Source organism: Leptodactylus fuscus, chromosome 8 (genome assembly GCF_031893055.1).
Source record: "Leptodactylus fuscus isolate aLepFus1 chromosome 8, aLepFus1.hap2, whole genome shotgun sequence".
Classification (NCBI taxonomy): domain Eukaryota; kingdom Metazoa; phylum Chordata; class Amphibia; order Anura; family Leptodactylidae; genus Leptodactylus; species Leptodactylus fuscus.
Genome location: NC_134272.1, coordinates 78762294 through 78788659, shown reverse-complemented (window position 1 = coordinate 78788659; position 26366 = coordinate 78762294). Strand labels below are relative to the sequence as shown.

The following is a 26366-nucleotide window of genomic DNA, read 5'->3' as shown; positions in this document are numbered from 1 at the left end:
TCTCTTTCTGTCTCTCTCTCTCTGTCTCTCTCTGTCTCTTTCTGTCTCTCTCTGTCTCTTTCTGTCTCTCTCTGTCTCTTTCTGTCTCTCTCTCTTTGTCTCTTTCTGTCTCTCTGAGTTTTCTCTGTCTCTTTCTGTCTCTCTCGATCTCTCTGTCTCTTTCTGTCTCTCTCTGTCTCTTTCTGTGTCTCTCTCTCTTTGTCTCTTTCTGTCTCTCTGAGTTTTCTCTGTCTCTTTCTGTCTCTCTCGGTCTCTTTCTGTCTCTCTCTCTGTCTCTTTATGTCTCTCTGTCTCTTTTTGTCTCTGTCTCTCTCGGTCTCTCTATATATATCTCTCTCTGTCTCTCTCGGTCTCTTTCTGTCTTGCTTTGTCTCTCTGTCTGTCTCTTTATGTCTCTGTCTCTCTCCGTCTCTCTCTCTCTGTATCTCTGTCTCTTTCTGTCTCTCTCGGCCTCTCTCTGTATTTCTGTCTCTTTCTGTCTCTCTTGGTCTCTCTCTGTCTTGCTTTGTCTCTCTCTCTCTGTCTGTCTCTTTCTGTCTCTCTGTCTCTTTTTGTCTCTGTCTCTCTCGGTCTCTCTCTCTGTCTCTCTCGGTCTCTCTCTCTGTCTCTCTCGGTCTCTCTCTCTGTCTCTCTCGGTCTCTCTCTCTCGGTCTCTCTTTCTGTCTCCCTCGGTCTCTTTCTGCCTCTTTTTGTCTCTTTTTGTTGTAGGCAGATAATGGCTTTTACAGTCCTACAATGATCATATTACGAGCCAGGAAATCTGTCATTTACTACCGAGTACAAATAAGAGCCACAATTTATTATATTCCTTCTGTCCTATAAAGCGTTGCGAGGCCACCTACACCGCACCGCCAGAACAGGACCCACATTGTTACATCATTTACTGACAGTATTTGGTGGGGGCGAAATCACAAAACCTCTGGTGTCCCAGCCCTAGAAGATACAAGGAAAGCAGCAAAATCTTATAGTCAGCAACAGACTCTCCTGTTCCCTGAGAAAATAATTTTTGCATAAATGACTGTCTGGACAGTGACATGTTATACAGTATATATCGTATGTCACATAAACATATAAGGCGCATAGTGTAACCTGTACTCATTGTCACCCCCTGCTGGCTAAAGACTCCAATAACAGTGGAGGAAGGGAATTGACAACCAGTGAGCACATCTATATTCTGGTTCAGTGGTTGTCACCAGTCAAGGTCTTCATTTTACAACCTAAATCTATCCATATTTTAGAGGTTTTAGGCAGCCACAGGGGCCAATTTTGTTAATTTTCTCACGATCACCTTTTGGAGTTTGGAAAAGTAGATCTGCCATGTTTCATCTTCTTATATTTTGCCTTGATGTTTTAGATGTCCAGTAATGGCCGGAGGATTATTCTCCATTGATAGGAAATATTTCTATGAACTTGGCACATATGACCCTGGCCTGGATGTTTGGGGAGGAGAAAACATGGAAATATCATTTAAGGTAATTTTTAGAGATGAGCGAACACTAAAATGTTCGAGGTTCGAAATTCGATTCGAACAGCCGCTCAATGTTCGTGTGTTCGAACGGGTTTCGAACCCCATTATAGTCTATGGGGAACAGATACTCGTTAAGGGGGAAACCCAAATCCGTGTCTGGAGGGTCACCAAGTCCACTATGACACCCCAGGAAATGATGCCAACACCTCTGGAATGACACTGGGACAGCAGGGGAAGCATGTCTGGGGGCATCTAACACACCAAAGACCCTCTATTACCCCAACATCACTGCCTAACAACTACACACTTTCCACATTCAAAAAAACCTCTATCAAAGTGGGAAAATACCTGGAAACCTTCTTTACTCCCCAAATGGATGGACACAAACCCCAATTTAAGCTCAACAAACAGTAACAACCACCCCTTTAAATCACGTTCCCCATGACAACCACAAATGGAATAGGCAATGGGAATTCCAAAAGCCCTCACCCTTAACTGTCATTTTGAGTGTGTGTGTGTGTGTGTGTGTGTGTGTGTGTGTGTGTGTGTGTGTGATGTGGTAAGACCTTCCAAAATTCACTTTTCTAGCCCTTAACATGAGCCCTTCCAAACAAAGTTACATGACCTTAAGCTGAACTACCAGCAGAGATTGAGGCCCTTGGCATGAGTAGAGCCTTGCACCAGCAGTGTTTTTGGCACTTAGGGTGAGTTGAGCCTTGTACCAGCGTGTGTCCCTTAACATCAGGCGGGCCCTAAGTTCTGCGCTTTGCACAAAAGTTCCACATTAACTAGGCTGAATGGTACAAAGATTAGTAGGCCCGAGAACCAGGAACAGGTCTTGCAATGGCTGTCGGATAACGCTTAAAGCACATTGTCCACCAGCCAGTCAGCCTCTACCTCCTCTTACCCAACAGTCTTGTCCTCCTTCCACCCAAAATTCCCAATCTTCTCAGAACAATAACCCCAACTGTCCCTGCTCCCCAGAGCTGTTCTCCCTTCCTTTGACTGTACCGCAACCTGCCCCTCCATTTCGCGATTCCACGGACCTAACAGACGAGTATCTGTGTCCAGATGCTCAAACACTAGAGTCTCCTCCATTCCATCTCCGGTCGATTTGGTGGCGGATGACCAGCAACCCACCCTCATCGACGACGATGAGACGCAGTTGCTGTCAGGGCAGCCAGTTGACATGCGCATTGTGCAGGAGGAGGAGGCGAGACAGGAGTTGGAAGAGGAGGTGGTGGACGACGAGGACACCGACCCCACCTGGACAAGGCAGATGTCAAGCTGGGAAAGTAGTGTGGATGTTGAGGCAGGTGCAGCACCAAAAAGGGTAGCTAGAGGCAGAGACATGTCCAGAGGCAGAGGTCAGCTGCTTTGCCGAAGCCAGGCCAGACCCGGAATGTCCGAAGATGTTCCCTTTTGTACCCAGCCCAGAAAAACTCCCCCATCGAGGGCACGTTTCTTGAAGGTGTAGAGTTTTTTCAAGGAATGCGCCGAGGACAGATATAGTGTCGTCTACACAATTTGCCTCTCGAAATCGAGTAGGGGCCCTGAGAAGAGCAACCTGTCCACCACTTCAATGCACCGTCATTTGGAATCCAAGCAATGGAATCAGTGGCAGGCAGCAACGGCAGGACAAACGTCGCCCGCCGTTCATGCCACTGCCTCTGCTCACAGTGCTGGCGATGCACTCCAGAGGACGAGCCAGGACATCACTTCATCTGCCTCCGCCACTTTGTTGACTTCTCCCTCATCCTCCCCTGTTTCTGTCTTATCTCCTTCTCCTGCACCATCAAAGGCACCATCAGGCGCTTCTTTACAACAACCCACCATCTCTCATACATTGGAGCGCCGGCAGAAATACACCGCTAACCACCCACCCACGCAAGCCTAGAACGCCAACATCGCTAAACTGCTGGCCCAGGAGAGGTTGGCGTTCCGGCTTGTTGAAACTCCCGCCTTCCCGGACCTGATGGCAACTGTGGCACCTCACTATGCCGTCCCTAGCCGTCTCAACTTCTCCCGGTGTGGCGTCCCCGCCTTGCACCAGCACGTGTCACTCAACATCAGGTGGGCCCTTAGTTCCGCGCTTTGCTGCAAGGTCCACTTGACCACCGACACTTGGACAAGCGCCTGTGGTCAGGGATGCTGCAGTGCTTATCTTTAATGACAGGCAGGGTGAATGTGGTGGAGTCTGTTCCCCGGGTGCAAACTGGGGTGGCCTATCTCCTCTCCCAGGCCAAAATTCATGGCAGGAGTAGACTGAAACCCTACGACGCTGCAACCTCCACCACAGCTACTAGCGGCAAACGCTAAAACACTGGTGTGGGGAGACGTCAGCAGGCGGTGCTGAAGCTCATCAGCTTGGGGGACAGACAGCACAGTGCCTCCGAGGTCAGGGATGCCATCCTGGCTGAGATGGCATTTTTTTTTCCCTGCTACACCTGGGGCCTGGCATTTTTACGCCTGTGATAATGGCTGGAACCTGGTAGCGGCTCTGGAGCTTGCCAGCCTCCAACACGTTCCATGTTTGGCCCACGTCTAACCTAGTGGTGCAAAGTTTTTTAAAAACATACCCAAATGTACCGAAGCTACTGTTGAAAATGCGGCGCTTGTGCGCCCACTTTTGCAAGTGCACAGGAGTCGCTGCTAGCCTAAAAACACTCTAGCAAGGCCTACATCTGTCCAAACACAGGCTGTTGTCCGTCATTCACACACGCTGAAACCCTACAATACCATATCTTGAGCAGGGTGTGTGAGCTGCACAGACCTTTGATGGAGTTCCATCTACAAAACCCAAGGGTTCCTCAAAGTCAGCAACCAAAGTTTCTGCACCATGAGTTTCCAGGGGTGGCAGAGTTATGGCTAGGGGAAGAGGCATGGATAGGGATGATGTCTAGGGGCAAAAGCAGTGTGGATGTGGAGGCAAGCTAAGCAGGAAAAACTGGGGGTACAAGCTAAGGCATGGACTGGGGTGATGTCTAGGGGCAAAAGCAGTGTGGATGTGGAGGCAAGCTAAGCAGGAAAAACTGGGGATACAAGCTAAGGCATGGACTGGGGTGATGTCTAGGGGCAAAAGCAGTGTGGATGTGGAGGCAAGCTAAGCAGGAAAAACTGGGGGTACAAGCTAAGGCATGGACTGGGGTGATGTCTAGGGGCAAAAGCAGTGTGGATTTGGAGGCAAGCAAAGCAGGGAAAATGGTGGCTAGAGGCAAAGGGATGTCCATAGGCAGCAAGGGCAAAGATGCAAAACTCTCCCGTTTCAAGAATTTTCCTGACTTGTTTCCCCACAAAACATTCCTGGGAGGAGGGCTGAAACACCACCCTCCTCCTCCTCCGCTGTTAGATTTACCCCAGCTACGAGCTGAAAACGCTGCAACACTGGTGTGGGGAGACGTCAGCAGGCTGGGCTGAAGCTCATCAGCTTGGGAGACGGACAGCACACTGCCTCTGAGGTCAGGGATGCCATCCTGGATGAGATGGCAATTTGTTTATCCCCGCTGCCCCTGGGGCCAGGTTTTTTAGCTTGTTGGAGGGCTCTGGAGCTTGCCAGCCTCCAACACGTTCCATGCCTGGCCCACATGTTCAATGTAGTGGTGCAATGATCTTTAAAAACATACCCCAAATTAGCTGAGCTAAGGGTGAAAGTGCGGCACTTGGACACCCACTTTCCCAAGTCTACAGTACCTGGAGCTAGCCGCAATACACTCCAGCAAGGCCTACATCTGCCTGAAGCACCTACTGTTGTGCGAGGTCACCACACGCTCTAACCCTAGATACCGTATGTTCAGCAGGGTGTGTGAGCAGCAGAGACCTTTGATGGAGTACCAGCTACAAAACCCAAGGGTTCCTCAGAGTCAGCTCCCTCACTTTCTGCACCATGAGTTTCCATGGGTGGCAGACTTATGGCTAGAGGCACAGGCATGGATAGGGGTGATGTGTAGGGGCAAAAGCAGTGTGGATGTGGAGGCAAGCTAAGCAGCAAAAACTGGGGGTACAAGCAGCCGGTGACATCATCACTGACAAGCACAGCTGTCTGTCAGCTGACAGGCTGACTTTCACCAAAATGAACAGACAATGGATAGACTCATCATATACATGTCAGTTACATGACAAATTTAGTGCAATTTGCAAGTCCAAGATGGTTTGGAGATCTGCGGAGAGGAATCTCACCACCTCTTGCGGGTGCCATCATTTGGAAGGCAAGCCCTGGGCTCAGTGGGTGAGAGCAAGCGCAGGATAATCGTCGTTTGGCCTGGCGGCCACTGCCTCTTCCACTGTTGACAGGGCTGGCGCTGCAGTCCAGACCAGGAGCCAGGACACCTCCACATCTGCCTCTGACACTTTGGGGAGTTCACCCTTATCCTCACCTTTTCCTGCCATTTCTCCTTTTGCCCGCGCCATCATGCGCCTCTTCCCAGCAACTCCCCATCTCCCAAGCCTTTCATTTCATGCTAAAGTACAGCGCAACCCACCCACATGCCCAAGGCTTCAACGGCCTCATCTCAAGAAATCTGGCCCAGGAGATGTTGGAATCCCGGCTGGGGGACACTCTGCCCTTTTTGGGCAGAGTGTCTACTGCGCCACCGCACTGTGCCGTCCACACCAGCACTTTCCCCCAAACATGAGGCGGTCCCTAAATTCAGCGCTTAGCCCTAAAGTTCCATGTGACCAGTTACGAATGGACAAGTGCATGCGGACAGGGACGCTACCTTTCAATTTGGGCACAGTGGTTGAATGTAGTTGAGGCGTGGACCGGGTCGCAAAATGTGGTGGCCTGACTTGTCTCCCCACACAACATTCCTGGGAGGAGGGCTGAAACACCACCCTCCTCCGCTGTTAAATTGACCCCAGCTACGAGCTGGAAACGCTGCAACACTGGTGTGGGGAGACGTCAGCGGGCCGTGCTGAAGCTCATCAGCTTGGGGGCCAGACAGCACACTGCCTACAAAGTGAGTCATGCCATCCTCGATGAGACGGCAATGTGGTTTTTGCCACTGCACCTGGGCCCAGGCATGTTGTCATGTGTGATAATGGCCGTAACCTGGGATTGGCTCTGTAGCTTGGCAGCCTGCAACATATTCCATGCCTGGGCCACGTTTTTAACTCATTGCTGCTAATCTTTTGAAAAAGGTACCCCAATGTTCCTGAGCTACTGGTGAAAGTGTGGCGCTTGTGCGGATAGTTTTTAAAGTGTATAGTTGCCGCTGCTAGCCTCTATGCACTCCTACAACGCCTGTACCTGCTGGAACAACGGCTGTTGTGCGACGTCTCCACACTGCTGGCACTAAACATATCATGTGTTGAGCAGAGTGTGTGAGCAGCACAGACCTTTGATGTAGTTCCAACTCCAAAACCCTCGGGTTCGTCAAAGTCAACTCCCTCAGTTGCTCAACCATGAGTGGCCATGGGTGGCAGACTTATGTGAAATCCCATCCCATCCATTGCACTGGACACGAAACATTAGCATGCGCTCAGCACAACTTCGGATATGGCAGATGCGTTAAGCAGGGTGCAGGGTACAACACAGACCAGGCCCGAGCACCAGGAACAGGTGTTAGAAATACTGCAGCATCTGCCATTTCCTTCCAATTTTGGGGTTTTGGACCCGCCACCGACTTGTCTGGACCTAAGTGGGGATCATGAGACACAGTTGCCATCAAGGCAAGCTGTGGTCATGTGCGGTTTGCAGTAAGGGGGCAGTGCGCAATTGGAAGAGGAGTTGGTGGATGACGAGGCCACCGACCCCACATGGACAGGGGTGATGTCTAGGGGCTAAAGCAGTGTAGATGTAGAGGGAAGCTAAATCAACAAAAAACCTGGGTAGAAGCAAAGGCATAAACTGGGGTGATGTTTAGGGGTGAAAGCAGAGTAGATGTGGAGGGAAGCTAAGCAGCAAAAACAGTGGGTAGAAGCAAAGGCATGCAAAACTCTACCCTGTTGGAAGACTTATTCCTAGGTCTGGAACACGTTAATGGCCCCCCTGGACAAATTACTGCCACTCAGGGGCCTAGTGTCACCAGGAGGGACAAGTATAGGCGCATGTTGTGGGAATACCTGGCCGACACCAGCTCTGTCCTCTCCGATCCCTCTGTGCTCTACAGCCTAAACTTATTTTCTCATCTTTTTTTCTGAACTGCACATCTCTTGCCTGCTTCCTTTGGGATCTTAGAAATGGTGGTCCACTTCCACAGATGGTAACTTCAATAGACAGTGTAACGGGAGTAGCTGAGGGATCGCTGTCTTAACCACTTTTTGGCACAAAATTAACTTCCAAAGCCAAATATGGTGCAAGTATATGATGCAAGGACACCTACACACCTATCTCTGACACATTGGGGAGTTCACCCTCATGCGCCCTTTTGGCCTGCACCATCATGCGCCTCTTCCCAGCCACTCCACATTTCCCAAGCTTTTCATTGCAGGCAGAAGTACAATACAACCCACCCCCATGCCCAAGCCTGTAACAGCCTCATCGATAAACTGCTGGCCCTGGAGATGTTGGTGTTTGTTTATGCTTCTGGAGACCCAGGCCTTCCGTCAGCAGATGGCAGCTGGGGCACCTCCCTATGCTGGGCCTAGCCGTTACTACTTCTCTTGGTGTGCTGTCTCTGCCTTGCGCCTGCATGTGTCCCATAACATCAGTCGGGCCCAGAGCTCTGCGCTTTGCTGCAAGGTCCACTTGACCACCGACACATGGACAAGCGCCTGTGGTCAGGGATGCTGCAGTGCTTATCTTTAATGACAGGCAGGGTGAATGTGGTGGAGTCTGTTCCCCGGGTGCAAACTGGGGTGGCCTATCTCCTCTCCCAGGCCAAAATTCATGGCAGGAGTAGACTGAAACCCTACGAAGCTGCAACCTCCACCCCAGCTACTAGCGGAAAACACTGTAACACTGGCATGGGGAGATGTCAGTAGGCCGTGCTGAAACTGATCAGCTTGGGGGACAGACAGCACAGTGCCTCCGAGGTCAGGGATGCCATCCTGGCTGAGATGGCATTTTTTTTTCCCTGCTACACCTGGGGCCTGGCATTTTTGCGCCTGTGATAATGGCTGGAACCTGGTAGCAGATCTGGAGCTTGCCAGACTCAAACACGGTCCACGCATGGCCCACGTTTTCCAACTTGTTGGTGCCATGTTTCTTTGAAACCTACACCATTGTGCCTGATATACAGGTCAAAGTGGGGCCATTTTCGTAAGTGAGAACTAGCCTCTGCTAGGCAGAAAACATTCAGAGCACACTCCTCTCATCTTCGCACCGTTGGCTGGCGGAGGAAGACGAGGGGGTTGGAGTGGCATCTGATGTCCCTATCCCACACGAGGCTAGAGGGTGCACTTCAGTGCATCCCATTGCTTCACCACAAATGGTGTGAAGGGGAGTGGAAAATGGAGGAAATGGAGAGTGACCCTTACAGTTGGGGCCAGCAAAGGCATGCCAAGTAACACACTGGCACACATGGCTGACTTCATCTTGGGTTGCTTTTCAACACATATTTCACATCATGAAGAACAAATAATACTGGATTTTTTCAAGCCTCGAACCCCGGTCTAGGTCTAATGTCTGTTCCTTTCTTATATTAGGGGAGAGGGAAAAAAAATTACTTCAGTGATACGTTTAGCGTACATAGACTGACTATTAATGTGTATCCCACTTAGTGTTGTTAGGGTTACACACCGTCACAACCTGGCTAAAGCTTCTATAGCTGTTAATAAAGTCAACATAACTTTACGGTATCCAAAAAGACAGCTGGTACCGACAGAGAGCAAGACAAATGTCACCCAAAGCTGTGAGCTCTGAACACCCACAGTGACTTTGGCGTCATCATCATTATAAGGGAGTGGGTGGTAATAAATAACTTGGCAGTGCCTAAAACCCAAAAAGCTTATACAACTATATTTACATTAAGATACACAAATGAAACTTTTCAGTAGCATGTCATGAGACAAGCTGATAAGCTCTTCCTTTGTGCAGTGCTATTTGAAAGTTAAACGCTGCCTTTATTTTAATTCTGGAGAAGGTGCAGACATTAGATTTAGAACATGTTGTCTTCATTGTCCAAATCCTCTATATAGGTAACGCGTTTTTCGGGCCGAGCTGTCTGGGAACGAGCTGGTGCAGCACTGACAACCTGGGTGAATATGGCAAGAGCCTGAGATGTAGGGTGAATGAATCCCCAAATTATTTGTGGAATTCCCAGTGAGACAATGGCACTGTATACCAGTATTAAAAATTGTGGGTGCACATAACCCCCATATATTCTTTGAATTCCCAGTCAGACAATGGCACTGTATAGCAGTATTAAAAATTGTGGGTGCACGTAACCCCCATATATTCTTTGAATTCCCAGTCAGACAATGGCACTATATACCAGTATTAAAAATTGTGGGTGCACATAACCCCCATATATTCTTTGAATTCCCAGTCAGACAATGGCACTGTATACCAGTATTAAAAATTGTGGGTGCACATAACCCCCATATATTCTTTGAATTCCCAGTGAGACAATGGAACTGTATAGCAGTAGCAAAAATTGTGGGTGCACGTCACCCCAATATATTCTTTGAATTCCCAGTTAGACAATGGCACTGTATACCAGTAGTAAAAATTGTGGGTGCACATAACCCCCATATATTCTTTGAATTCCCAGTCAGACAATGGAACTGTATAGCAGTAGCAAAAATTGTGGGTGCACGTCACCCCAATATATTCTTTGAATTCCCAGTTAGACAATGGCACTGTATACCAGTAGTAAAAATTGTGGGTGCACATAACCCCCATATATTCTTTGAATTCCCAGTCAGACAATGGCACTGTATACCAGTATTAAAAATTGTGGGTGCACATAACCCCCATATATTCTTTGAATTCCCAGTCAGACAATGGCACTGTATACCAGTATTAAAAATTGTGGGTGCACATAACCCCCATATATTCTTTGAATTCCCAGTGAGACAATGGAACTGTATAGCAGTAGCAAAAATTGTGGGTGCACGTCACCCCAATATATTCTTTGAATTCCCAGTTAGACAATGGCACTGTATACCAGTAGTAAAAATTGTGGGTGCACATAACCCCCATATATTCTTTGAATTCCCAGTCAGACAATGGCACTGTATACCAGTATTAAAAATTGTGGGTGCACATAACCCCCATATATTCTTTGAATTCCCAGTCAGACAATGGCACTGTATACCAGTATTAAAAATTGTGGGTGCACGTAACCCCCATATATTCTTTGAATTCCCAGTCAGACAATGGCACTGTATACCAGTATTAAAAATTGTGGGTGCACATAACCCCCATATATTCTTTGAATTCCCAGTGAGACAATGGAACTGTATAGCAGTAGCAAAAATTGTGGGTGCACGTCACCCCAATATATTCTTTGAATTCCCAGTTAGACAATGGCACTGTATACCAGTAGTAAAAATTGTGGGTGCACATAACCCCCATATATTCTTTGAATTCCCAGTCAGACAATGGCACTGTATACCAGTATTAAAAATTGTGGGTGCACATAACCCCCATATATTCTTTGAATTCCCAGTCAGACAATGGCACTGTATACCAGTATTAAAAATTGTGGGTGCACATAACCCCCATATATTCTTTGAATTCCCAGTCAGACAATGGCACTGTATACCAGTATTAAAAATTGTGGGTGCACGTAACCCCCATATATTCTTTGAATTCCCAGTCAGACAATGGCACTATATACCAGTATTAAAAATTGTGGGTGCACATAACCCCCATATATTCTTTGAATTCCCACTCAGACAATGGCACTGTATACCAGTATTAAAAATTGTGGGTGCACATAACCCCCATATATTCTTTGAATTCCCAGTCAGACAATGGCACTGTATACCAGTATTAAAAATTGTGGGTGCACATAACCCCCATATATTCTTTGAATTCCCAGTCAGACAATGGCACTGTATACCAGTATTAAAAATTGTGGGTGCACGTAACCCCCATATATTCTTTGAATTCCCAGTCAGACAATGGCACTATATACCAGTATTAAAAATTGTGGGTGCACATAACCCCCATATATTCTTTGAATTCCCAGTCAGACAATGGCACTGTATAGCAGTATTAAAAATTGTGGGTGCACGTAACCCCCATATATTCTTTGAATTCCCAGTCAGACAATGGCACTATATACCAGTATTAAAAATTGTGGGTGCACATAACCCCCATATATTCTTTGAATTCCCAGTCAGACAATGGCACTGTATACCAGTATTAAAAATTGTGGGTGCACATAACCCCCATATATTCTTTGAATTCCCAGTGAGACAATGGAACTGTATAGCAGTAGCAAAAATTGTGGGTGCACGTCACCCCAATATATTCTTTGAATTCCCAGTTAGACAATGGCACTGTATACCAGTAGTAAAAATTGTGGGTGCACATAACCCCCATATATTCTTTGAATTCCCAGTCAGACAATGGCACTGTATACCAGTATTAAAAATTGTGGGTGCACATAACCCCCATATATTCTTTGAATTCCCAGTCAGACAATGGCACTGTATACCAGTATTAAAAATTGTGGGTGCACATAACCCCCATATATTCTTTGAATTCCCAGTCAGACAATGGCACTGTATACCAGTATTAAAAATTGTGGGTGCACGTAACCCCCATATATTCTTTGAATTCCCAGTCAGACAATGGCACTGTATAGCAGTATTAAAAATTGTGGGTGCACGTAACCCCCATATATTCTTTGAATTCCCAGTCAGACAATGGCACTGTATACCAGTATTAAAAATTGTGGGTGCACATAACCCCCATATATTCTTTGAATTCCCAGTCAGACAATGGCACTGTATACCAGTAGTAAAAATTGTGGGTGCACATAACCCCCATATATTCTTTGAATTCCCAGTCAGACAATGGAACTGTATAGCAGTAGCAAAAATTGTGGGTGCACGTCACCCCAATATATTCTTTGAATTCCCAGTTAGACAATGGCACTGTATACCAGTAGTAAAAATTGTGGGTGCACATAACCCCCATATATTCTTTGAATTCCCAGTCAGACAATGGCACTGTATACCAGTATTAAAAATTGTGGGTGCACATAACCCCCATATATTCTTTGAATTCCCAGTCAGACAATGGCACTGTATACCAGTATTAAAAATTGTGGGTGCACATAACCCCCATATATTCTTTGAATTCCCAGTGAGACAATGGAACTGTATAGCAGTAGCAAAAATTGTGGGTGCACGTCACCCCAATATATTCTTTGAATTCCCAGTTAGACAATGGCACTGTATACCAGTAGTAAAAATTGTGGGTGCACATAACCCCCATATATTCTTTGAATTCCCAGTCAGACAATGGCACTGTATACCAGTATTAAAAATTGTGGGTGCACATAACCCCCATATATTCTTTGAATTCCCAGTCAGACAATGGCACTGTATACCAGTATTAAAAATTGTGGGTGCACGTAACCCCCATATATTCTTTGAATTCCCAGTCAGACAATGGCACTGTATACCAGTATTAAAAATTGTGGGTGCACATAACCCCCATATATTCTTTGAATTCCCAGTCAGACAATGGCACTGTATACCAGTATTAAAAATTGTGGGTGCACGTAACCCCCATATATTCTTTGAATTCCCAGTCAGACAATGGCACTATATACCAGTATTAAAAATTGTGGGTGCACATAACCCCCATATATTCTTTGAATTCCCAGTCAGACAATGGCACTGTATACCAGTATTAAAAATTGTGGGTGCACATAACCCCCATATATTCTTTGAATTCCCAGTGAGACAATGGAACTGTATAGCAGTAGCAAAAATTGTGGGTGCACGTCACCCCAATATATTCTTTGAATTCCCAGTTAGACAATGGCACTGTATACCAGTAGTAAAAATTGTGGGTGCACATAACCCCCATATATTCTTTGAATTCCCAGTCAGACAATGGCACTGTATACCAGTATTAAAAATTGTGGGTGCACATAACCCCCATATATTCTTTGAATTCCCAGTGAGACAATGGAACTGTATAGCAGTAGCAAAAATTGTGGGTGCACGTCACCCCAATATATTCTTTGAATTCCCAGTTAGACAATGGCACTGTATACCAGTAGTAAAAATTGTGGGTGCACATAACCCCCATATATTCTTTGAATTCCCAGTCAGACAATGGCACTGTATACCAGTATTAAAAATTGTGGGTGCACATAACCCCCATATATTCTTTGAATTCCCAGTCAGACAATGGCACTGTATACCAGTATTAAAAATTGTGGGTGCACATAACCCCCATATATTCTTTGAATTCCCAGTCAGACAATGGCACTGTATACCAGTATTAAAAATTGTGGGTGCACGTAACCCCCATATATTCTTTGAATTCCCAGTCAGACAATGGCACTGTATAGCAGTATTAAAAATTGTGGGTGCACGTAACCCCCATATATTCTTTGAATTCCCAGTCAGACAATGGCACTGTATACCAGTATTAAAAATTGTGGGTGCACATAACCCCCATATATTCTTTGAATTCCCAGTCAGACAATGGCACTGTATACCAGTAGTAAAAATTGTGGGTGCACATAACCCCCATATATTCTTTGAATTCCCAGTCAGACAATGGAACTGTATAGCAGTAGCAAAAATTGTGGGTGCACGTCACCCCAATATATTCTTTGAATTCCCAGTTAGACAATGGCACTGTATACCAGTAGTAAAAATTGTGGGTGCACATAACCCCCATATATTCTTTGAATTCCCAGTCAGACAATGGCACTGTATACCAGTATTAAAAATTGTGGGTGCACATAACCCCCATATATTCTTTGAATTCCCAGTCAGACAATGGCACTGTATACCAGTATTAAAAATTGTGGGTGCACATAACCCCCATATATTCTTTGAATTCCCAGTGAGACAATGGAACTGTATAGCAGTAGCAAAAATTGTGGGTGCACGTCACCCCAATATATTCTTTGAATTCCCAGTTAGACAATGGCACTGTATACCAGTAGTAAAAATTGTGGGTGCACATAACCCCCATATATTCTTTGAATTCCCAGTCAGACAATGGCACTGTATACCAGTATTAAAAATTGTGGGTGCACATAACCCCCATATATTCTTTGAATTCCCAGTCAGACAATGGCACTGTATACCAGTATTAAAAATTGTGGGTGCACGTAACCCCCATATATTCTTTGAATTCCCAGTCAGACAATGGCACTGTATACCAGTATTAAAAATTGTGGGTGCACATAACCCCCATATATTCTTTGAATTCCCAGTCAGACAATGGCACTGTATACCAGTATTAAAAATTGTGGGTGCACGTAACCCCCATATATTCTTTGAATTCCCAGTCAGACAATGGCACTATATACCAGTATTAAAAATTGTGGGTGCACATAACCCCCATATATTCTTTGAATTCCCAGTCAGACAATGGCACTGTATACCAGTATTAAAAATTGTGGGTGCACATAACCCCCATATATTCTTTGAATTCCCAGTGAGACAATGGAACTGTATAGCAGTAGCAAAAATTGTGGGTGCACGTCACCCCAATATATTCTTTGAATTCCCAGTTAGACAATGGCACTGTATACCAGTAGTAAAAATTGTGGGTGCACATAACCCCCATATATTCTTTGAATTCCCAGTCAGACAATGGCACTGTATACCAGTATTAAAAATTGTGGGTGCACATAACCCCCATATATTCTTTGAATTCCCAGTCAGACAATGGCACTGTATACCAGTATTAAAAATTGTGGGTGCACATAACCCCCATATATTCTTTGAATTCCCAGTCAGACAATGGCACTGTATACCAGTATTAAAAATTGTGGGTGCACGTAACCCCCATATATTCTTTGAATTCCCAGTCAGACAATGGCACTGTATAGCAGTATTAAAAATTGTGGGTGCACGTAACCCCCATATATTCTTTGAATTCCCAGTCAGACAATGGCACTGTATACCAGTATTAAAAATTGTGGGTGCACATAACCCCCATATATTCTTTGAATTCCCAGTCAGACAATGGCACTGTATACCAGTATTAAAAATTGTGGGTGCACATAACCCCCATATATTCTTTGAATTCCCAGTCAGACAATGGAACTGTATAGCAGTAGCAAAAATTGTGGGTGCACGTCACCCCAATATATTCTTTGAATTCCCAGTCAGACAATGGCACTATATACCAGTATTAAAAATTGTGGGTGCACATAACCCCCATATATTCTTTGAATTCCCAGTCAGACAATGGCACTGTATAGCAGTATTAAAAATTGTGGGTGCACATAACCCCCATATATTCTTTGAATTCCCAGTGAGACAATGGCACTGTATACCAGTAGCAAAAATTGTGGGTGTATATAGCCCCAATTCTATTGCTAGGGGACTTGCAGGGTATTTCTGAGGTGAAGGTGGGGGGGCACACCGTTGGAACGGGGATTTGGGGTGTATATATGGGGTATACGGGAATACACTGTCAGTGTGTTCCATTCAGGATCCTGGGAAAGCTGGGTTGCGGCGATTGAGCCCGTCAGTGCCACGTTACACTGACAAGCTTCTCCCTGGAATTGAAGTTATATGTAAGCCCAATATATTCTTTGAATTCCCAGTGAGACAATGGCACTATATGGCAGTAGCAAAAATAGTGGGTGTATATAGCCCCAATTCTATTGCTAGGGGACTTGCAGGGTATTTCTGGGGTGAAGGTGGGGGGGCACACCGTTGGAACGGGTATCGGGGGTATATATCGGGTATACGGGAATACACTGACAGTGTATTCCATTCAGGATCCTGGGAAAGCTGGGTTGCGGCGATTGAGCCCGTCAGTGCAACGTTACACTGACAAGCTTCTCCCTGGAATTTAGCTCTTATAAGAGCTGTTGGTTGTCTTCTCCTTCCTATCCTAGCCTGTCCCTGCCTACCCAGAATCTAACCCCTAGCTAACTGGACGGAAACCTCCGTCCTCGGTGAATTGCAAGCTCAGAATGACGCGAAGCTAGGCGGCGCTGTTCTTTTAAATTAGAGGTCACATGTTTTCGGCAGCCAATGGGTTTTGCCTACTTTTTTCAACGTCACCGGTGTCGTAGTTCCTGTCCCACCTACCCTGCGCTGTTATTGGAGCAAAAAAGGCGCCAGGGAAGGTGGGAGGGGAATCGAGTAATGGCGCACTTTACCACGCGGTGTTCGATTCGATTCGAACATGCCGAACAGCCTAATATCCGATCGAACATGAGTTCGATAGAACACTGTTCGCTCATCTCTAGTAATTTTTAATCATTTAGAAATATTTTTATTGGTCCCTTTATAGTGCATGATACAGCCTGGTGGTAAGGATAACTTAAAGGGGTTGTCCGGTATAGATAACCTACCGTCATATAGGGAACTTAGGGTCTATAGAAGAGTGGGACGAGTAGTTACAAAGAGTAAGTCTCGCTCTGGAGGACCTGTCCCGTCCTGCGGTACATAGACAACCCATTGATATGAATGGACACAGTGTAATTCACGGTTTCACCTGTGGTGGTGCTGCAGGTAAATTGCTTACTTACTGCCAGGTCTCTCAAGTTCCAGCAGGACAAGATCCTTCAATCCTTCCAAGTAGGGAACCCAATAGATGTTTCTTCAACAGGGGAATCCTGATTTGGGCCCACGGAAAGGGCTTTCCATAGTAAACCCTTTAAATGGTACATTTAACCTCTTCTGTATTTTAGGTCTGGATGTGCGGTGGAGAAATCGAGATCATCCCTTGCTCCAGAGTTGGCCACATCTTTAGGAATGACAACCCATACTCATTCCCTAAGGATCGGGTGAAAACAGTAGAGAGGAACCTGGCCCGTGTGGCCGAGGTCTGGCTAGATGACTATAAGGAGCTTTTCTATGGCCATGGCTACCATCTTCTACAAGAACTTATAAACATCGGTGACCTGACGGAGCAAAAAGAACTGCGGAAGAGACTACAGTGCAAGAACTTTAAGTGGTACATAGATAACGTCTACCCCGATCTGGATGCCCCTCTGGTCAGAGCCGAAGGAGCGGTAAGTGCCACCCTATAGGAGGGTCTGGGGTACATATCTGTGGTCCTATTGAATTAAAGGGATTCTATTCCCTATGGGTCGGTGATACATGTTTGATCACTGGGGGCCCGACCCATAAGACCTTCATTACCGGGACCTCCAGGGTTCAGCAGATTGATCATATTAGCTCTGGGAGGAGAGTCCATACACCAGTTGCTAGGGCTCCGTAGCTGTTACCAATTTTTGCAATTTTTTTTAAAATTTTTTAAAGGTTTTTATTTTCCGTTTCCTAGTATTGTTCTCAATATTGTTTAATTAATTTCAGTATTAATGACATAATTATGTGTTTTATGCATGGCCATATTTATTATAGTAATTGTGCATTCAGTTTTTGTGCATCTATATCTAACCTATGCATAGATAGATAGATAGATAGATAGATAGATAGATAGATAGATAATAGATAGATAGATAAATAGGAGATAGATAGATAGATAGATAGATAGATAGACAGACAGACAGACAGACAGACAGACAGACAGATAGATAGATAGATAGATAGATAGATAGATAGATAGATACAGATAGATAGATAGATAGATAGATAGATAGATAGATAGATAGGAGATAGATAGATAGATAGATAGATAGATAGATAGATAGATAGATAGATAGATAGATACAGTCCTATGAAAAAGTTTGGGCACCCCTATTAATCTTAATCATTTTTAGTTCTAAATATTTTGGTGTTTGCAGCAGCCATTTCAGTTTGATATATCTAATAACTGATGGACACAGTAATATTTCAGGAGTGAAATGAGGTTTATTGTACTAACAGAAAATGTGCAACATGCATTAAACCAAAATTTGACCGGTGCAAAAATATGGGCACCCTTATCATTTTATTGATTTGAATACTCCTAACTACTTTTTACTGACTTACTGAAGCACAAAATTGTTTTTGTAACCTCACTGAGCTTTGAACTTCATAGCCAGATCTATCCAATCATAAGAAAAGGTATTTAAGGTGGCCAATTGCAAGTTGTTCTCCTATTTGAATCTCCTCTGAAGAGTGGCATCATAGGCTACTTAAAACAACTCTCAAATGATCTGAAAACAAAGATTGTTCAACATAGTTGTTCAGGGGAAGGATACAAAAAGTTGTCTCAGAGATTTAACCTGTCAGTTTCCACTGTGAGGAACATAGTAAGGAAATGGAAGACCACAGGGACAGTTCTTGTTAAGCCCAGAAGTGGCAGGCCAAGAAAAATATCAGAAAGGCAGAGAAGGAGAATGGTGAGAACAGTCAAGGACAATCCACAGACCACCTCCAAAGAGCTGCAGCATCATCTTGCTGCAGATGGTGTCACTGTGCATCGGTCAACAATACAGCACACTTTGCACAAGGAGAAGCTGTATGGTTGAGTAATGAGAGAGAAGCCGTTTCTGCAAGCACGCCACAAACAGAGTCGCCTGAGGTATGCAAAAGCACATTTGGATAAGCCAGCTTCATTTTGGAAGAAGGTCCTGTGGACTGATGAAACAAAGATTGAGTTGTTTGGTCATACAAAAATGTGTTATGCATGGTGTCCCAAAAAAACAGCATTCCAAGAAAAACACTTGCTACCCACTGTAAAATTTGGTGGAGGTTCCATCATGCTTTGGGGCTGTGTGGCCAATGCCGGCACCGGGAATCTTGTTAAAGTTGAGGGTCACATGGATTCCACTCAGTATCAGCAGATTCTTGAGAATAATGTTCAAAAATCAGTGACGAAGTTGAAGTTACTCCGGGGATGGATATTTCAGCAAGACAATAATCCAAAACAACGCTCCAAATCGACTCAGGCATTCATGCAGAGGAACAATTACAATGTTCTGGAATGGCCATCCCAGTCCCCAGACCTGAATATCATTGAACATCTGTGGGATGATTTGAAGTGGTCTGTCCATGCTCGGCGACCATCAAACTTAACTGAACTTGAATTGTTTTGTAAAGAGGAATGGTCCAAAATACCTTCATCCAGGATCCAGGAACTGATTAAAATCTACAGGAAGTGACTAGTGGCTGTTATCTTTACAAAAGGAGGATCTACTAAATATTAATGTCACTTTTCTGTTGAGGTGCCCATACTTTTGCACCGGTCAAATTTTGGTTTAATGCATATTGCACATTTTCTGTTAGTACAATAAACCTCATTTCAATCCTGAAATATTACTGTGTCCATCAGTTATTAGATATATCAAACTGAAATGGCTGCTGCAAATACCAAAATATTTAGAACTAAAAATGATTAAGATTAATAGGGGTGCCCAAACTTTTTCATAGGACTGTAGATAGATAGGAGATAGATAGATAGATAGATAGATAGATAGATAGATAGGAGATAGATGGATAGATAGATAGATAGATAGATAGATAGATAGGAGATAGATAGATAGATAGATAGATAGATAGATAGATAGATAGATAGATAGATAGATAGGAGATAGATTAGATAGATAGATAGATAGATAGATAGATAGATAGATAGACAGATAGATAGGAGATAGATAGATAGATAGATAGATAGATAGATAGATAGATAGATAGATAGATAGATAGATACTGTAGAGAGAGAGATAGATGATAGATAGATAGGAGATAGATGGATAGATAGATAGATAGATAGATAGATAGATAGATAGATAGATAGATAGATAGGAGATAGATGATAGATAGATAGATAGATAGATAGATAGATAGTTAGATAGATAGATAGGAGATAGATAGATAGATACTGTAGAGAGAGAGAGAGAGATAGATGATAGATGGATAGCGCAGTATATTAGATAGTTTCTCTTTAAATGCATTTCACAAATCAGGACTTTTTTATTATTATACTCTTTTTATTAAATTTATTCAGTTGACATTATGAACATGATCATAGTTTGGCATTTGTTTGCTCCCTCGTGTGTCAGATTATTAGGATTCTGCTGTAATTTAATTAGCTGAAAATTGCCTTTTGATGTTATTGTCTTGGTGTAATATCAGTAATTACCACCGGGGGGCACTAGTGTACAGTTAAGTTAATAAATACATTATTTTGCTTTTAATTATTTCCTCCACTATTCAGGCCGATATATAGTAAAGACTAAATGAGCGTTCTATAATAATTGGACCGGCGCTGTATCCAGTTATCTCCACCAGTCCCATAGACAGTGAATGGAGTGAGAGCTTGTGCATAGCTCTAATCCACTGGGGGGCACGGGACCCCTGTTTTTATGATGGGTGTTGGACATTTTGTAGTAATTGTTGTCAATATTATTAATATTATTGAAAATAATTCCAAGAAATTTCTAGGGGAAGTTTAATTTTAAAATGTCATTTTTTTACTTTATTTTGCTGCAATAAACTTTATTATGTGTCTATGTATTTTTAGGTGATAAACACTGCACTGGGAAAATGTCTGTCCTTACAAAACTCCAGCGTAGTCCTCGAGTCTTGTGACCCCAGTAAGCAGGTACAGTATGTGTTTCATGTACTTGTCATGTCTTACTCTGTGACTATGGCTTCAATATACATAGATCCTATCCATACATAGGCTGAAGCTCCTGGTCCAAACCTAGTCAGGAGAAGGGGCTCCTTGCATTATGGTGGTCTATGCTGCTGGAAGTCCCTGGCCACAGCTTCTCTGTCCCGTACTGTATATAATGCAGACAGTTGAGCCAGACTGCCGCCTTCCAGTGTGATGTTTTATTAGGGACATCCATCATGAAGGCTTTGACATTACTCACCTCCCCAGTCACTGTATACAGGTCCTCCAGCTGACATCATCACCGATGTCCCATTTTTACTAGAGACAATCACAGGTCTCAGTGGTGACCTCTTCACAAACGGTGCATGACTTCTGTGAGGTGCTGTTTGTGAAGAGGTCACCTGGCACAAACATCCCAGAGACTGAAGACCAGAGATACGTCTTTGGATACGTAGTCCTGGGGAGAGGTGAGTAAAGTGTTTTTATGTTCATGACCCCTTCAGTAGCCCTATGAAACATAAAAAATACATTAGCCAACCCCTTTAATATGCTTCCCCCATGGTGGCTATTTGGTGTCTTCTCATGATTCGGGCCCTGAACGCCAACGTCTTGTTCATCTCCTTACAGAACCAGCACTTTAACTTCACCTGGTTAAGATTAATCAAACAGAAGGATCTTTGCATTTCTCCGGGCGACATCAAGACCAAAGTGGCCGTATTACCATGTGACAACCGGAACAGCAACATGCGCTGGTTACACAAGTCCCTGACCTCGTTCCAGCCTGTGCTAGTAAGTAAATCCTACTGCAGCTCGCTTACAATATGTCTGCCCAGGTAGGAGAGGCATTTGCTGTGCGTGTCAGCCGCTCCTTGCAGATCTTGTGCCAGGTTCCCAGCCCTGCTTCACCCTGAGCCCTGACAAAAGCGTCATTAAGATAAAGAAAGCAAACATGGCCTTGTAGATCCGCTGCCGGGAGCCTGATAGTCCTCTGCACCCAAGATGCCTTCAGCATTCACCAATCTCTGCCAGTTTTCGGCTGGTATCTCCCTTAGCACAGTTTATACTTGCCCTTGGCAGCGGCACAATCTCTGCTGCTTTTCTTCTGGAGCTAATCTGCTTGATTTTCCTATAAACTTATGTTGGGCGCTGTGAGCAGGTCGCTGTTTAATATTAGATCCACTGAGATCCCTAAACGTGACAAGAATGGTGACCTGCAAGTGTGACGTAAGGGAAGAGGACTTATATGTCCATAGGGACTGGGACATAACTCCTGGGGTAACAGCGGTAGCAGCTGCCGAAGGGCCCGGGACATTAGGGGACCCAGGGGAGGTGAGGGAACATAAGAAAACAGTGTTACTTACCACTCCTGGGCTCCAACAGGATTTGGGCCTTTTTGGTGACATCCCAGACATGACGTGGTCCAGGCTAGTGTCATTATGCATCACGACACCGGCCTGGGTCAGGTGATGTCTGGTCCAACATAGAAGAAATTGTGGGGAGTGCGCTGGAGCCCAGGAAAGATAAGTAAAACAATTCTTTATGTTTGTATCCTCCCCTGGTCTCCGATATTTATACTCTGGGGTCTGAAAAGACAATTATAATTGTTCATGAGTGGTTCATAATGGGGAATAATACTGTGTGAAGGGGCCACTATAGGGCATAATACTGTGTGCAGGGGCCACTAAAGGGCATAATACTGTGTGTAGGGGCCACTATGGGGGATAATACTGTGTGCAGGGGCCACTATGGTGGATAATACTGTGTGCAGGGGCCACTATGGGGGATAATACTGTGTGCAGGGACCACTAAGGGACATAATACTGTGTGCAGGGGCCACTATGGAGCATAATACTGTGTGCAGGGGCCACTATGGGGAATAATACTGTGTGCAGGGACCACTAAGGGACATAATACTGTGTGCAGGGGCCACTATGGGGAATAATACTGTGTGCAGGGGCCACTATGGGGCATAATACTGTGTGCAGTTGCTGCTATGGGGCATACTACTGCGTGCAAGGGCCACTATGGGGGATAATACTGTGTGAAGGGGCCACTATAGGGCATAATACTGTGTGCAGGGGCCACTATAGGGCATAATACTGTGTGCAGGGGCCACTATGGGGGATAATACTGTGTGCAGAGGCCACTATGGGGGATAATACTGTGTGAAGGGGCCACTATAGGGCATAATACTGTGTACGGGGACCACTATGGGGGATAATACTGTGTGCAGGGGCCACTATGGGGCATAATACTGTGTGCAGGGGCCACTATGGGGAATAATACTGTGTGCAGGGGCCACTAGGGGCATAATACTGTGTGCAGGGGCCACTATGGGGAATAATACTGTGTGCAGGGGCTGCTATGGGGCATAATACTGTGTACAGGGGCCACTATGGGGGATAATACTGTGTGCAGGGGCCACTATGGGGGATAATACTGTGTGCAGGGGCCACTATGGGGCATAATACTGTGTGGAGGGGCCACTATGGGGCATAATAGTGTGTTCAGGGGCCACTATGGGGGATAATACTGTGTGCAGGGGCCACTATGGGGGATAATACTGTGTGCAGGGGCCACTATGGGGGATAATACTGTGTGCAGGGGCCACTATGGGGGATAATACTATGTGCAGGGGCCACTATGGGGCATAATACTGTGTGGAGGGGCCACTATGGGGCATAATACTGTGTGGAGGGGCCACTATGGGGAATAATACTGTGTGGAGGGGCCACTATGGGGCATAATACTGTGTACAGGGGCCACTATGGGGCATAATACTTTTTGCATGGTCCACTATGGGGCATAATAATGTGTGTAGGAATGCGGTTTATGTGGGAGTGGGGGTCAAGTAGCTGAGGGGGCCCCATGTTAAATGTTTTCCTTGGTGCCCCAGTTTGTTCTACATAACACATTTTGGCATTTCTTGACTTTTTGTTTTTTCGATGTTTTTCATAGGCCGACCATTTAGTTCTAGAAAGCACGAAGCATCCGATGTGTCTGGAGGTCGAACCAACTCACAAAAGTGTCCAAATCAGTGTGTGCAGCCCAAAAAGCCATCTCCAGAAGTGGAGGTTCGAGACGTATTTTGCTTCCTGAGGGTGAAATTCTTTCTGAAGACTCTTCTCTATGGTGGTAACACTGAGCAGAGCCGATGGGCCGCAGTCTTACCCCAGACTGGTTACTGGTGAAATTTTTGAAAATGGACAGAACTTAGATCTGACCGTGAACACGACTGTGGAAAGACTTGGACTGACTTCTGTCATTCTTCCCTAAAAATTGGAAATTAATTACAGAAAGACAAAAACGCAAGGGGTTAATCAGGACGCTGGGACTTTCACTGATTCTGTTTTTTAAGCTACAGGGGACGTTGGTGTTACAAAGGGGATTTTATTTTTGGTTAATCCTGACATGTTGTAGGTGTAAACCTCGGAATTATTTATTCGTCTGTGATTGATTTGTTTCTGGGTAATTGATGTATAAGATGTTTTTTCTTATGTTATTGTCTTACATGACGTATTAGTGCCAAAGGCCATGATTTAACCCTTTCCCCCTGGGTAGAGTCTACTCGTCCCATAATTATATGCATGATGTGTATGCAAGGAAGGGAATCAAAAAAGGGGTCACATGACTATATGTAAGGAAGAAGCGCGATAAGGGGGTCTCGTGACCATATGTGAGAAAGAAACGCGGTAAAGGGGTCGCATGACCACATGTAAGGAAGGAGAGCAAAAAGGGGAGTCACATGACCATATGTAAGGAAGGAGCGCGGTAAGGGGGGTTTCGTGACCATATGTGAGGAGGAAGCGCGGTAAGGGGGTCACATGACCATATATAAGGAAGAAGCGCGGTAAGGAGGTCGTGTGACCATATGTAAGGAAGGAGAGCAAAAATGGGAGTCACAAGATCATACATAAGGAAGAAGCGCGGTAAGGGGGTCGCGTGACCATATGTAAGGAAGAAACACGGTAAGGAGGTCCCATGACCATAAGTAAGGAAGAAGCGCGGTAAGGGGGTCACATGACCATATGTAAGGAAAGAGAGGAAAAAGGGCGCCACATGACCAAATATAGGGAAGAAGCAGAGTAAGGGGGTCGCGTGACCATATGTAAGAAAGGAGAGCAAAATGGGAGTCACAAGATCATATGTAAGGAAGGAGAGCAAAAAGGGTGTCACATGATCATATGTAAGGAAGAAGCACAGTAAGGGGGTCACATGACCATAAGGAAGGAAGAAGCGCGGTAAGGGGGTCACATGACCATATGTAAGGAAGAAGCGCAAAAAGGTGTTATGAGACCATAGGTAAGGAAAAACAACAAAAGAGATGTTGCATGATCATATAAAAGGAAGAAGTGCAATAAAGGGGTCACATGACCATATGTAAGGAAAGAGAGGAAAAAGGGCGCCACATGACCAAATGTAAGGAAGAAGAGTAAATACCCTGACCATAGAGGGGCATCTTATACATTTGTATATAAGGAATATAATGCAAAAATTCAGATTTTGCTTTGGACCACCTAAAATAACATGTTACCATTGCGCACATAGGTCACTGTATATAAATACAACTACTTGTGAATAAAACCAATAACAATTGTTCCTAATGGGAAATGGGGAAAATCAACTTCAGGTTTTCTCCTACGCCTTTGGGGCCTGTTATTGTGCCAGCGCCTTGACCCACTCGATTGGGGTCCTCCAACCACCACCAACTGCTACTATGTAGAAACCATACAGTAAGAGTCCATATAGGAGCCCTGACCCCGCCCATCCTGAGAATAAAGGGGTGACTGTGCTGATCTTTTAGAAAGGACGGGACTATGCCTTTGAAGGTTTTCTTGCAATAATTTTTATTTATATGTTTAATATGAAGATGTTTCACTTCTAGCAATAAATTATTCGTTATTGATATTCAAGAACGAGGTCAATTCAGACAATATGATGTGGCAGAGCTTAGACTATCAAAGTGTCTGATATATGTTTTATAGGATAGCCTTAAATGTTTTGTTAAAATGTGACTTATTGCTTTGAAGGTTAATACATAAGAAAATAGCACCCCCTGCAGGCAACTACACTAACTCACGCCTTCAAGGCTTTGTAAAGAAAACGTTTCCTTGTAATTCCTACGAGTTTATCAACCATAGACACTCGAAGGAACGTTTCATTAGATTTTAAGAATTTGTAACAAGTGTTCTCAATGTTTGCAGCTGCAATATGAAGATATGTCAGACTACGTAAGACCGGGCCCGCCCTATTAATGAGCCCCGCAGTGCCATGTACTTGCATGTACTGATTATAGGACAAAATGAATCTGTAATAGTTGTTACATTATCTAGAAAT

At 44.7% G+C, this 26366-nt stretch overlaps 1 protein-coding gene across 1 annotated transcript in view; it reads left to right on the top strand.

The window, feature by feature from the left end:
* The window catches only part of GALNT5 (polypeptide N-acetylgalactosaminyltransferase 5), a 36564-nt gene extending 11937 nt beyond the window's left edge, over nucleotides 1–24627 (top strand). Inside the window, exons 6-10 of the mRNA XM_075284471.1 lie at nucleotides 1355–1472; nucleotides 17212–17535; nucleotides 20934–21014; nucleotides 21657–21818; nucleotides 23988–24627. Of these exons, the coding sequence (XP_075140572.1) occupies nucleotides 1355–1472; nucleotides 17212–17535; nucleotides 20934–21014; nucleotides 21657–21818; nucleotides 23988–24128 (826 nt within the window). The 3' untranslated portion in view covers nucleotides 24129–24627. The remainder of the gene's footprint in view (nucleotides 1–1354; nucleotides 1473–17211; nucleotides 17536–20933; nucleotides 21015–21656; nucleotides 21819–23987) is intronic.
* Nucleotides 24628–26366: the final 1739 nt, after the last annotated feature.